This window comes from Symphodus melops, assembly GCF_947650265.1.
Source record: "Symphodus melops genome assembly, chromosome: 2".
Lineage (NCBI taxonomy): Eukaryota > Metazoa > Chordata > Actinopteri > Labriformes > Labridae > Symphodus > Symphodus melops.
In genome coordinates, this window is record NC_136692.1 from 26,690,405 (window position 1) to 26,703,298 (window position 12,894).

Consider the following 12,894-nt stretch of genomic DNA (forward strand, 5'->3'; position numbering starts at 1 on the left):
CACTCCAGGTATTTAATATTGTGCTGTGTTTACTCAAAAGCTCCCACTTCCTGCTTTCCAAATCACTTCAAGTGTGAATCAGTTTGGCCAGTAGGAGGAGCTGCTGCCTCACTGTTTGCATTTTATGTCCTGCTAGTTGGTACCATAGACTGTAGTTGGTACAAGCCCTGAGGTTAACAGACCTAAAATGAACTGGTTACCTCAAACTACATGAGGAAGCTCATTCAATATATCAAAGCTTTTTATTAAGAGACTATTTCCTCTCCTCTCTCAGTCAGTCCGGCTGTGAGTGATGCAAGTCACTTATTGCTTCAGCAGACACAAGTTACAGCAAGAGGAGAGGAGACAAGGAGGAGAGGAGACATAAAGGAGAGGAGACAAGGAGTGGAGGAGACATAAAGGAGATGAGCCAGGGAGAGGAGACATGAAGGAGAGGAGACATGAAGGAGAGGAGACATGAAGGGGCATTCAGGTGCTGGCTGAAAAAACAGAACTCTCTACTTCCAGTTTGTAGTAACTTCATAATTATTGTTGATGAGTTAGATGTTGTGTTGTCTTTTGTCAAGCAGACGATACAGAGACACTGACAGACAGCAGTAAAATAGAGAGAGAGAGAGAGAGAGAGAGAGAGAGAGAGAGAGAGAGGGGCAGATAGTGGAGATGGAGAGGTGAGAGGTATGCATAATGAAACGCTGTCTGTCTGTCTGTCTATTTTATTTATCATTACCTCGCTGTTTTTTGTAACATTAAAAGTAAAAAAAAAAACAGAATAAAAAAAAGTCCAGATCATTATTCTCACATCTTTATGATCATTGTCAATCTCTCACAGCCGCTCTCTCAGCTTCAGCCACTTGACGTTCAAAACTTCTTTTGGGATTCAAATAAAAGGACTTCTTTTACAGACACTTACAAACTCATGCACAAACAGGACCTGTTGGCCTGCATTAAGGGAGACAAGTCAGAATGGGTTTGCTACATAAAGCCCAAATGAATGGCTGGGGGTTTGGTGCCTTGTGCAAGACCACCTCTGCAGTACTCTGGAAGTGAACTGGTACTTCTCCAGCAACCAGACCAACATCCTTACTGTGGTCTGCACCAGGACTCGACCCAACAACCCTCCAGTTTCCAACCCAAGTCCTTACAGACTGAGCTGCCGCCCCATATTCTCCTCAGCTACTGCTAATGCTGTGTTGATTTACAAAAATGTCCTTCTACATATTTATGTGGTATTAACTCAGAAACACTCACAATGACAGAATCTGCACGTTTGCATTCATTGAATAATTTTTTGGAGTTCATTTTATGATTTAATTAATGAGACGACCTCTGCAAGCTCGTTCAGGCAGTCAACTCGAGCATCAGTGATTTCACACCTGACATCACCTCCTTTCAACATGTGATCTATCAAAGCTGCAGGGTTTCCGCTCTCTCCCGTTGCTCTTTCATTGTCAGCTCTGACCTGCACCAGTACAGCACCCTCGCTCAGGCAAACCACATCCCCAGCATCCACCTGGAGGCGCCGACAGAGGGGGTTTAAGAGCTCATCCCATCAATCCTCAGATTTCTGCTTGTAAATTAGAAATGTGAGGAGTGGTTAGGTCGGAGCCTAGACGTCAAACATGAACTGTGTCCTACTGCAACATAGTCTAGAAAGGTCCTTTTTAAAATACAGTTTATTATTATTTTTATTACTGATGAGTATGAACACATCCATTGTCTCTTTTTACTTTGAACCAACAGTAGGAACAACACATACAACTTTGGATACTGTTTCACCATTGACTGACCCCACCCAGGGCAGTGCTTTATGACATACCAGTAGTGGTATATGTGGGTGAAAGCATGCGTCTGTATTTTCCCTGAGCTCAGCCATTCCCTCGACTCCAGCTGACCGCTCAGCTGTGCCACTCGCATACTGAAGCACAAACTGTTTCCATATCTCACACACTCTCACACCCAAAGGTTAGCTTTAAGACCCCTGAGCAGAGGGATAAGTGTGTCCTGAATTAGCGAGGATGCCAAGGCGGAGCTGGGCGGTTGCCAGGTTGGGTTGCCAAGGGGTTTTTGGGTGTTGCTGTAGCAGGTTAGGTTTCTGCACTGTGGCCTGTTTGCATGTCAGCAGTGTGCAAGACGCGTGTCTTATGGTCCTCTCATAATACAACTCAAGAACACACACACACACAGACACACACAGACACACACAGACACACACATACACACACACACACACACACACACACACACATGCATGCACATACTGTAGCCCTGAGTGTGTATGAAAGAGGAACTGTTATATATAGCTGACCCTCTCGAGTCTTTAGGGTCTATCTTAAACCTTCAAGCTATGCGTTAATGTCTCCCTCAGTGTCTTTCACTCATCCATGTGAAGTTGTTAGCCTGAATCACAACATAGAAAATCCTTTTAAAGCAACAAAATGACCATTAAATCTGTAGTATTTTCAGAAATATTCAGTTAAAAACAATAGCGTTAAGTCTGAAAGTTGTTGGTTAATAACAATGCAGGAATAGTCTTATGAGACAGACACTTTGTTTTTGTGACTTCTAGGAAGTGGTTGTCTCAGACGTTCTTTTCTTTCTATCCACACCTTAAATATCTCAGCCTCTGCTTTGCTGTTTTGACCTCACTTTTCAATCCTTCCCCTGAGTCTCACAAAGTTAAAGAAGGGCAATAAGAAGCTGAATTGCGATAGTGTTATCGAGTGTTTGGAGACTGGTGTTCCTCTGTTTAGAAAGTCTCGCACATGTGCATGCTAAAGTAAGGCCGACTGGGTATGAGGACGGGTTTCTTTAAGTCTCTTCAAATGACCTGTCTCTGCTGATGGAGGAGTGTCTCTCTCTCTCTCTCTCTCGTGTGTGTGTGTGTGTGTGTGTGTGTGTGTGTGTGTATTTGTGTATTTGTGTAGGCTGGTACATTCCAGTCATTCTTGGTCTTCCTGAGGAAAGAGGGAAAGCATCACACATACTGCTGACAGCAGACAGAGGGAGAGGAGCGAACACCCCTCCTCAGTCATTCACACTTCCGCCTCTTCTTTCAGCTCCTCTAATCAATATCAAAAAACATCAAACATCCATCTTTATGACAGTTGTTTTCAGGCAACTTTGATGTGGGCGACACACTGCTGCTATCTGGCTGTGATACTCATCTTCATGGGAAAACCAACCCTGAGGTGTGCTGTATGTCCTGTGACATTTGAGGTAATAACAACATGTTTGTTTTTTTTACTTTTTTATAAATGTATAAAAACATTGTATCATTCATTCCCAGGACTGGAAATAACTTGTAACTTGGACACGAAAAGATACAAGATGATATGTTACAAAATGATACGAAGTGAAGCGACACAAAGAGAAAATGTGAAGTGATGGGATGCGAAATATAACAGTACGATACTAAGCAATATGATGCGATATGTTTCAGTAACATACGAAGTCATACAATACGATGCAAAGCCATATGATGCAAAATGTTACAGTACTCAGTGATATGTTCTGACATGCTACAGTACCATATGAAGCTATTCGATGCCATGTGTTACAATATGAAACAAAGTGATGGGATGCTATATGTTATAGTATCTTTGTGTGGTTTATTTTCCTGAGGTCTTGTTTTGTGCTGGGTTGGTTTCTACCTCTACATTTGATATCATTTCGTGGGTTGACTGTTTAAGTGAGGCACTTTGCCTTTAAGGTTGCCTTGGTGACGGTGATGGTTTACGCTATTCTTCAGCTGATGCCTTAGAACTGTGATTAAATGAGTTTGGTTAGATGCACAGCAGTGGTCCCCGTGCTCTCTTTGACCTACAGCCTGAATATATATTAAATTAGAACTTGTGATTTTCTAGTTAACGGCAAATACCGCCAAAAAGAGCCGTAACATTATGAAACGATATGTAACAGAAAAATACGAAGCAATATGATGCGATACGGTACAATATGACACAGAGTGATGCAAAGCGATGAAGCGATACGATGTGAATATGATACAAAACAATAAGATATGTTAGAAAAACACACAATCTTCATTGCAGTGTAACACACTATTGGGCACCAGCACATCAATAATTGGATTACAAGAGTCAGGACACTGATATATTTCTGGATCAAAGATTTGTGTCATTCATTGGCTGCTGACTCGTTACTTTTGTTTATCTTAAAGTCATTATAATGGGATACTGTTATGAAAGAATTTGCAGCTGAAGTGCTGCCGGTGCTGATAGTTTATGCTTCATGCTAATTAAGGCCTTAAAAGCCTGCTTTCATAAAACTCAAAAGGAGAACAGGAACACATTAGCTATTGAACTGGACGTGCATGGCTGGTTGGAAAATATAATTGCTTCTCTTGCATTTCTCTCTCAGTCTCTGCTGTGATGCACGAACACAGAGGACGTGAACAGAGGATGCCAACCAGAGCAGTGGCTCTTCAAAGCTCCACAGGGGCATCTACGCCAGCACTGACGCACTGCTGCTCACCAGCCAGATCATGGCCACTGAGCACTCATTATGTTTTTTTTCTTTTGGGCAGTTTGGTGGACAATATCTCTTTGTTTTTGCATCAGCGTGAGCAAACGGAGAAGCTTTCAACTTTTGTTCCACCAATTTTTGCTCCTACCAAACCATTCAGTCAACAGTTGTTGTTTATTATCTGCAAACAAACCACACTCAGGTTCTTTGTGCCAAACCAGATTTAACACATATGGACACGATTGTAAAAAATACAATAGAGGGGTATGACTGGATCAAACTTTGGACAGTTGTGAATTAAACAGAACCACACCAAATGCTAAAGGATGTATTTTTATTTCTGTAAATGTCGACCCTTTGTTTTCATTAGCAAAACACACACACATACACAGTAGATAAAGACTCACAGAGCTGCATACTGTACACTTCTGTCAGAAGACTCCTAAATTATATAGAAAGCTTTTTACAAAGCAAACTTTCAAGAATGATCACACAAGCGGAAAAAAATACTTTGACCAAATATTTTAAGCTCATCAATCATTCATTCTCCGCCTCACTGATGCACACAGAACATATTATTACTCAACCAGGGCACACTTGAGATAGGACATCACATCTCTTATTAAAATGTCCACGTTCATTTTTGACTGAAAGTCAATACAACACTGAGAAAGAGTCTAGAAGTAGCTTTAAATGATGGCCAAGAGTCCATCCGTCTGCTTTAGTTTCTGTTCTGCTTTGCGTCTTTGTCAACGTCCTCTCTGAGAGACGCTCCAACCTGCTTCAGTGAGAAACGTGAGGACATCTTTCAGTCTGTGTCTATCTCACAGGGGTTTGTTCCAGCTGCTCGTGCTCTGACATACAGCTTTAAAAAGTCCTTGTAGCGAGGTGCACAGCCCAGCCAGGCTTCGCCAAAATGAACAGAGCCGGTGAAAAGGTACTCGTCCCCCCCGGGGTCCACACCGCACTGTGCAGGAACATTGATACGTCCACTCCATCGCCGCCCTCTGGCTCCACTCCGAGCGAACACCCTGCTCTTCTGACGGAACAGTCGGCTCAGAGTCACCGTGACAGGAGGATGGTCGCTCGTACCTGATGTCACTCCTTGGAAGACGCCACTGCCAGCTACAGAGACACAGTCATAGAGGTTAAATGAATCGACATTCAATCACAGACAGCTCAAATTAAAGAGTATCTGAGGACAATAAAGGGTTAAACGTTCACATGCTGAGTGAGAAGCATCGTAAGTTTAGATTAAATCATTTATATGTTTTTTGTTATAAATAAAGAACTTTTGCAGCATGTAACAAGAAAAGAATGATTTATTGAGCAGCACTTGGGGTTGTAGCACATGAGCCTAGGACTCACAGTTGAGTCTGAACCGAGTCCTGATTTCAGGACTTGTTACTCGACACACTGGTGAGTGCACTGATATGTGCGTTGCCCTGCAGGTGTGTTCACCTGTGTGCATGCTCACGTGGTCTCGTGTTCAGTCACAGTTGTTGTTGGTGGTGTTGCAAAGATTCCAAAATTCGGATTCATGTCCCATGTTGCAGCTATTTTTTGAGTTTTCGGAAACCTTCAGTTATTCCAACGAACGGTGCATCTCCCTGAGAGGAGCGCTGTGCACACAGTCACAACACACAGCGTTGTGATTTCACTCACAACTGAAATCATACAGGATCATTCAGAATCTAATATTAACAAATGAATTGTGTTTTATACACATACAAAAAGGTCAGTGGAGGTTTATACAGTGAAATAATTTACTAAAGAAACAGAGATGATTAAAATCCAGAGCTCCAGCAGAGCTGTGCTCAACATTTGATCTTAGATGCTGAAAGGGTTTCAGTCCTCTCTGAAGACTTTACTCTGTCCTTTCACATTAAAACACTTTCAAACAGCTTTTACGTTCTGCTGCTTAAATGTCCCGTAATATTTGGTACAGTGACATCACTATGACATCACTGCACCTATGTAAACATTTACAGCTGCTGTAAACAGCCTGTCTAATCTTTAGAGTAAAGAGTTGAAGAAGACCTTTGTAATATATCAATACAACAACATCTGGAGGCTTTCACTGCTCAATATAAATGATAATCATTCGATGATCATTTGACTCTTTGTTTTGACAACACCACACGGGACTCCAATAATAAAGAGGTGGAGCCCAGATTAGAGGCGTTCACTTTAAATGACCACATTAATGTGGTTAGGTGGAGAACTGAAGCCCATCTTGAAACTCACTTGACTTGAACTTGGGTAGTGATGACTCTACTCAGACTTGGCTCAGATTTGTCATTACTGACTCAGAATCCACTTGGACTTCAGAATTGGGGACTCGAAACTGCACTTATATATAATAAAACTTTTAACTCGATTCAATCCACCAAGTATTCTCATTGCTTCAGCTTTGTACGGTGGCAGCAGCAGCTAAAGCTGCTTGATAGTAAAAACATATTGCTGCATAACTACATCTGTTTGGTCATTGTACAACTTGACTTGTGTATTCTGTTCTGTTTTAGCTGATTCAGATCACACTACAGTGATGTCTTTAAAGAAACAGGTTTAAGATAACCTCAGATGGAAAAACAGGGGAGGACATATTGTCCAGTTACACGCAACATAAACACAAAATGACACATGTGGTTCGGTTCTATTGTTTAGATTTTCACAAATAGTCTGAGTTTTTCTTTTCTTTAAAAAAAATAATAACGAAAGAAATAATGATGTCTTTCTTTTCTTCTGTGCTTCACCAACTCACAATCTATCCACAATAATCATCTATCGTCGTCTGATGACAAAGACAAAATGCCAACTTCAGTTTTGATGTACTTCATGCCCCCAGGACTTTCTTTTCGGTGTGTTGCAAGTGAAAGTCCCCCCTACAGACAAATCTGAAACAGCAGCTTGAATGATATTTCCAGGTTCACCTGTTTCTCGTGAGTCTCTGTTTAGCTGTAAATTGTGAGAGGCTTCACTCTGGCTTCCTCAAGCAGAAACAAACGAGCCCGAGAAGGACATAATGGACGTTATTGTTGCTTTACAATGTGTGGTGATTGGACGTCTGATCAGTCATTTCGGATTAATTCAACTGAGTCTGAGAAAACTAAACACAGACTGTCTTTCAGCGACACAGAGTCAAGCAGTTTGTGGTTCAAGTTCAAATGTCATTCGCTTGCTTTCTGTCCGTATGCTAAGCTAAACTAACTAAATGCTAACAGTGGATTCATACAGTAGGTCAGACATGAGAGAGGTGTTGGGTGAAACAAAGGGACAAGTGTCACAGCATAAACATTTTTCATATACACTTGTGTGTGTTTGTATTTACCAAAATCACTGGTACAGACGGCCAGGAGGAGCTCTTCATCTGAACAGGGTTCACAGGTGACTACAATGGAAAACATAAACATCAGACACATGAGAAACTGAAGAATCTATATCTGTCTATATCTATGTTCTGTCTTCATTAGTTTTAAATCATCCTATGATTGTTTTCATTCTAAAACTGTTTTCACACAAGGAAAGGCGAAACAGAAATCCAAGATGGCTGCTTACCCCGACAGTTCCCGGAAATTTCCAGGAATTTTGTTCATGTGTAAAAACACTAGAAGTCTATTCTTACACTTTTCTCTTTTTTTGCTGTTTTTGTGGCTGTTTGTGATGCCAGACTAACGTAAAGAGAGCATGTGAATGAGAACAGCAGGTGAGGGAGGAGACGCAACCACAGAACTGCTCTTTGACCCTGTCAGCTATTAAAACAACTATAAAGCACCCAGACTTACACACACACACACACACACACACACACACACACACACACACACACACACACACACACACACACACACACACACACACACACACACACACACACACACACACACACACACACACACACACACACACACACACACACACAGAGGCTTGGAAAGGATTCCTTCTGTCTCATTAGGATTGCAGTCCAACCTTCCTCTCCACCCACCGTCCTGCCGCTCTACCAGACAGCATTTATTTTTTACGGGTGGGCTCCGTAAATTCCCTAAGTATCCCTAAGGGGGGGGGTCTGTTCCTGATTGACAGATGAGAGAGGATTGGCTGACACTTGTGCTCGACCCTAGTGTGACCTTTTGATTGGCCTGCTTGTTTTCATAAGTCTGGCAGAGACATGGTGAGGAAGTGGGGGAGGAGAAGGTGTGAGATGAAGAAACGGGTGAAACAGTAACATGCCCTTCTGTCACCTTCACTAGCTGGGCTCGTGTCTGGTATAAGTTGATCACATGTTTGTGAGTTAAACTTTAACCTGCAAAATGACCTGACGCTTTAATCGTCAAATTCAGTTGAAAAAATAAATTCTATCTCTCTGAAATGTTTTTTACGAGAGTATTTCAAAACAGAAACACTCAAGTTAAAGCTTGTGTTTGTGTCCATCAATAATAGATTCATGTCTGGCATGAGCATGAAACGAGAGGTCGTTTCATCACTCCATGTGACACCTACACTGTGGCAGCAGTTTCAAGCTTTTAAAATAATACAGAAAGAGTCACTGATAATTCACTGATAGTCTGTTTTGCATTTGTAGGTCATAAAAACTGTTCAACTCACAGGAACTTTAAGTGTTTTAAAGATTTACCAAAGAACAGTACATGAGGATATATAGTGACTCCTCAACACTGCAACAAGCATTTGAAAATGTGCTTTACACGCTTAGCATTTAAAGGGATACTTCACCCATTTGCATGAAGCTGTGTATCATTAGAAACATGGTAGTAGTGTTGAATGGTCGTGAATCCAACCCTCATTTTGCCCTGAGACGAGAAAAATGTGTTTTTCTTTGCTTGAAAGTTTTCTTCATGTGTGGCAAAAATCGTCATATTGCATCCCATGAAGAAAACTTCCAGGAAAGGAGCCGCTGGTCGGACTTGAACCTGGATCACCCGCTTTGAGGGCTACGGGTCTCAGACCCAACCATTAGGTCATCAATGGCCCAGATGCAATGAATTTAAACTGGATCCATTTGCAAACAGCTCCTGCTCACGACTTCATAATGATGCAGAATATTATCTGAAATGTGTGAAATCAGTTCAAGTACTTGTGGTATGGTTAAGAAAACATTTATAAGGGCTAAATACAGGAAACAAAGGCTATATTATGACGCATTGAGAGAAATCTAAAATTATAATGATCATATTGGAATGAGATTATTCTAATTTCACAGAAAATCACAACGCTAACTCAGCAGAAAATGACTTTTTCTAGTGGCACACGTCTCAATCAGTCTGTCGTTTACCCTCCATGTTGAACAAAAGAATAATAACGTGAAGTATTCAGGGTGTCTCTTACCTAAACCAGGGTGCAGGTATGGGTACATGTGTGCCCCGGGCCCCTGACTGGGCACCAGCTCATATTGAAAAGCTGTTATCCTCCGGCTGATGTCAGTCTGAGGGACAGCCTCCACAAAAAGAGCCCCCTCTGTGAGGCTGAAACACTGCACTGTGCCCAGAGCCTGGTCTCTCTCTGCCAGCAGCAGCGTCAGATCCCCGCTACGCTCCAGGTACAGATTCGAACCCTGAGCACACAGGGAAGAGATGACAAACATAAGCTTGTGAAAGCACAGTGAAATGGTCATATATGTCATTCTCTATGTTTCATCTGAACTGACCTTGGAGTACGTGTGGGGTCTGATGCACACATGGAGGTCTGCAGCGTGTCCTGATAATGGTTCTGTGTTTGGCCGCAGGTTGGCGATGATGGCTCCTGTTGGGTAGAGCCAATGCAGAGAGCCCTGAGAGCAGCGCAGGTAGACCTGCTCCACATCTCTGCGATGAGACTCGTGGCTCAAACCGCTGCACACAAAAACACAGATGTTAATGTCGTGTATTTTACGTCAGCTGTTTGCTGCTTCACCCATGGAAAAAAATAAAACAAATTGATAAGAAAAAAGACAACAGTAGTGTCACTTGAATCGTGAGTTAAATGCTCTGATCGTTTTAGGTTGAAAGCACAAAAATCTCTGGTGTCATGCAGTGAAGGGTTAAAGAAACACATGGAAGGGTTTTAAAGTTGATCCTGCACTGATTAAGAGAAACACTGCTGCAGCTGTCTGCAAGAAAATCTTCCACTTTGGACGGATGTGGTCGCTGGCCTCTGATGTGCATAAGCTACCTCAACACCAGGATCTGATAGGGCTATTAAGTCGTTAGAAGTCTGAGGCTGCTAAACTTTACAACACGGGGTGCGGAGCGCGGGCTTTCATTTTTTATGACTTGGGGACTTGGAGAAGTGATCAAAGGGGCCATATAGCTGTATTTGCTTTAGATAAGAGCTGGAGCAGAAACTGGTCTGTGATCATACACTTTCAAACTGTGTCAAGGAGCACATTTTAACGTATCATCTGATATGGAGAGCCCTGTGAGATGAATCCACCGAAGTCACACAAAGCACCTCCCGTCTTCTTTTAATTGGTTTCAGTTGTTCTGTGAGTCATATTCCACTCTGAGAAGAGTCATTGAGTAAGATTTTAATTTAGATTTTCTTCTGATTTACTACTTAAGCTCTGATGTCACGGGGGTTTTTGAGTATGGTAACCATGCGCATCGGAAGCAGCCAAAGACATCCTTATCGAGTTTAGATCTGTTCCTGCAAACACCACTTATTCTTCTCTGACCTAACAGTGACCTTCCTGCAATAAAACATACACAATTGAACCAAAATCCATCCATTGAATTGTTCCTGTTGGCTTAAATCCAGGGAAAAGCAGCAAGAACCAGATTATAGACCCTCCCTTGAACACTTGATGTAAATGTATTTCATGTCTCCTCGAAAATTATACATCCACAGAACAATAACATCGTTGGTTGCATCGTATCGATGACTCGCTAAAGAAGCTGTATTGCTTTCAGTAAGACGAGGAGTCATTTTTACAGCTTTCTCCTCACCTCCCTCTCCAGCTGCACTGGTCGCTGGAGTACTGTGCCACAGCCCCGCACAGGAGCACCGCTGTAATCCAGTGCGCAGCCCACGGCCGGAGCATGGTGGCCCGTCCGTGCAGGCGGTCCTCGGACCCCGCACAGCAGACCAGCGATACGCGCGCTCTGCTGTTTCCGAACACCAAAATCCAGTCAGGTTTTCCCCCAGTGAGCTCCTCTCAAACTGCGCAGGCTACATGTCGGGTTCAGCCGAGGCTAAGGTTGGACCCGAGGGCGAAAACATGTTGATAAGAGGTTTGCAGAAGGAGCGGTGTGCGCGAGCAGCAGCCCAACACAACAGGACTGTTTAAAAAACTTTGCTTTGTGCGCTTCGCTTCACGTCAAGAGGGGGCGCGTGCCAGGAGCAGAGCGTGCTTGAGTGACACGCGAGCGCTCCCTCCAAACCACGCCCACTCAAAGATGTGTGTGTAGAAAGGCCTCGTGCTATTATAACAGCATCGATATGGATCAAACTTTTACAAAAATGTAATTGTATTGACCATCAAGAGCAACCACCACGTGATTCTGGGTTTGAGTGTTTGTCTGTAACGATAACAAAAACAAACAAAAAACAAACAATAAACAAACGAATAAAAGTCCTTCACAAATGCAAAAATGAAATGTCATTAAAGTAACCAACCTGTAACAAACTATACCGATTATTATTATTATCTATTGACATTTAGGCCTTTATCTTCTTTTGGAGATTCAAGATGTATTGTGCACGAAACCTTTGGTTAGCTCCATTAAATATCATAAAATACACATCTAAAACATAGTAAATATTATACAGAAATATCTTTTACATTATTTAGTGCAAGCTTCATGAACAGATGGATCATATTATAACAGAGAAAACTGGAGCAGCATGCAGGTCAGGGACAGCAGCATCTTAATTCAACAGTTCCCCAACATCACGCAGCCTGTCCCGAACTCGAATCGCTTTAAAGACATTAGGGGAGGGGCTGTAGGTCTGCTCAGTCATCGGTGTGTTTAAGGGGGACTTCAGTTTGTCGAGCCTTAAAAGTAATCCTGCATCATTAACTTGTTATATCAATAGTTGACCTCATTGGAAAAAGAAAGGCTCTGACTCAACAAACAATCACACATGTGCGCTAAACGCCTGTTTGGTTCTCGGGCGGTTTTCCCGTGAGAAAACAGTCAAGACAGCAAGCATGATACTGACTCGTCACATTCCCCCACACGGCCTGAGCTATGTAATGCATTTCGAGAAATACCGACTCCCCCCCCTTCTGGTAAGGCATCCATAAATCAGTGAATAAGACATTTTAAGTCTGAATGTGTGTTATGTTTAATACAACTTGCTCTTCAACAACTGTTTACATCCTGGATAAAAAAAAAAAAAACTGGTGATAACTTGGACCTAAACTTGAATATGAACCTGTAACCAAAATGTAAATGAGGTCATAAACATTTCAGAAGA

General features: G+C 42.3%; 1 protein-coding gene across 1 annotated transcript; it reads right to left on the reverse strand.

The window, feature by feature from the left end:
• Positions 1-4,799: 4,799 nt before the first annotated feature.
• Positions 4,800-11,878, reverse strand: LOC306820304 (meteorin-like protein). Its single transcript, XM_079338126.1, has 5 exons — positions 11,421-11,878; positions 10,145-10,328; positions 9,826-10,051; positions 7,814-7,873; positions 4,800-5,607 (listed from the first exon to the last, which is right to left on the reverse strand). Exons 1-5 carry the CDS (start codon positions 11,513-11,515, stop codon positions 5,291-5,293), a joined length of 882 nt encoding a protein of 293 aa, XP_079194252.1. The 5' UTR covers positions 11,516-11,878; the 3' UTR covers positions 4,800-5,290.
• Between the last annotated feature and the right edge of the window lie 1,016 nt (positions 11,879-12,894).

Excerpts from the sequence above, each read along its gene's own strand:
- LOC306820304 (XM_079338126.1), bottom strand. The coding sequence starts at position 11,515 with ATGCTCCGGCCGTGGGCTGCGCACTGGATTACAGCGGTGCTCCTGTGC. Across the intron at positions 10,329-11,420 it reads CAGTGCAGCTGGAGAGGGAG|CGGTTTGAGCCACGAGTCTC; the intron begins GTGAGGAGAAAG and ends TTTTGTGTGCAG. Across the intron at positions 7,874-9,825 it reads ATACCTGCACCCTGGTTTAG|TCACCTGTGAACCCTGTTCA; the intron begins GTAAGAGACACC and ends TTTCCATTGTAG.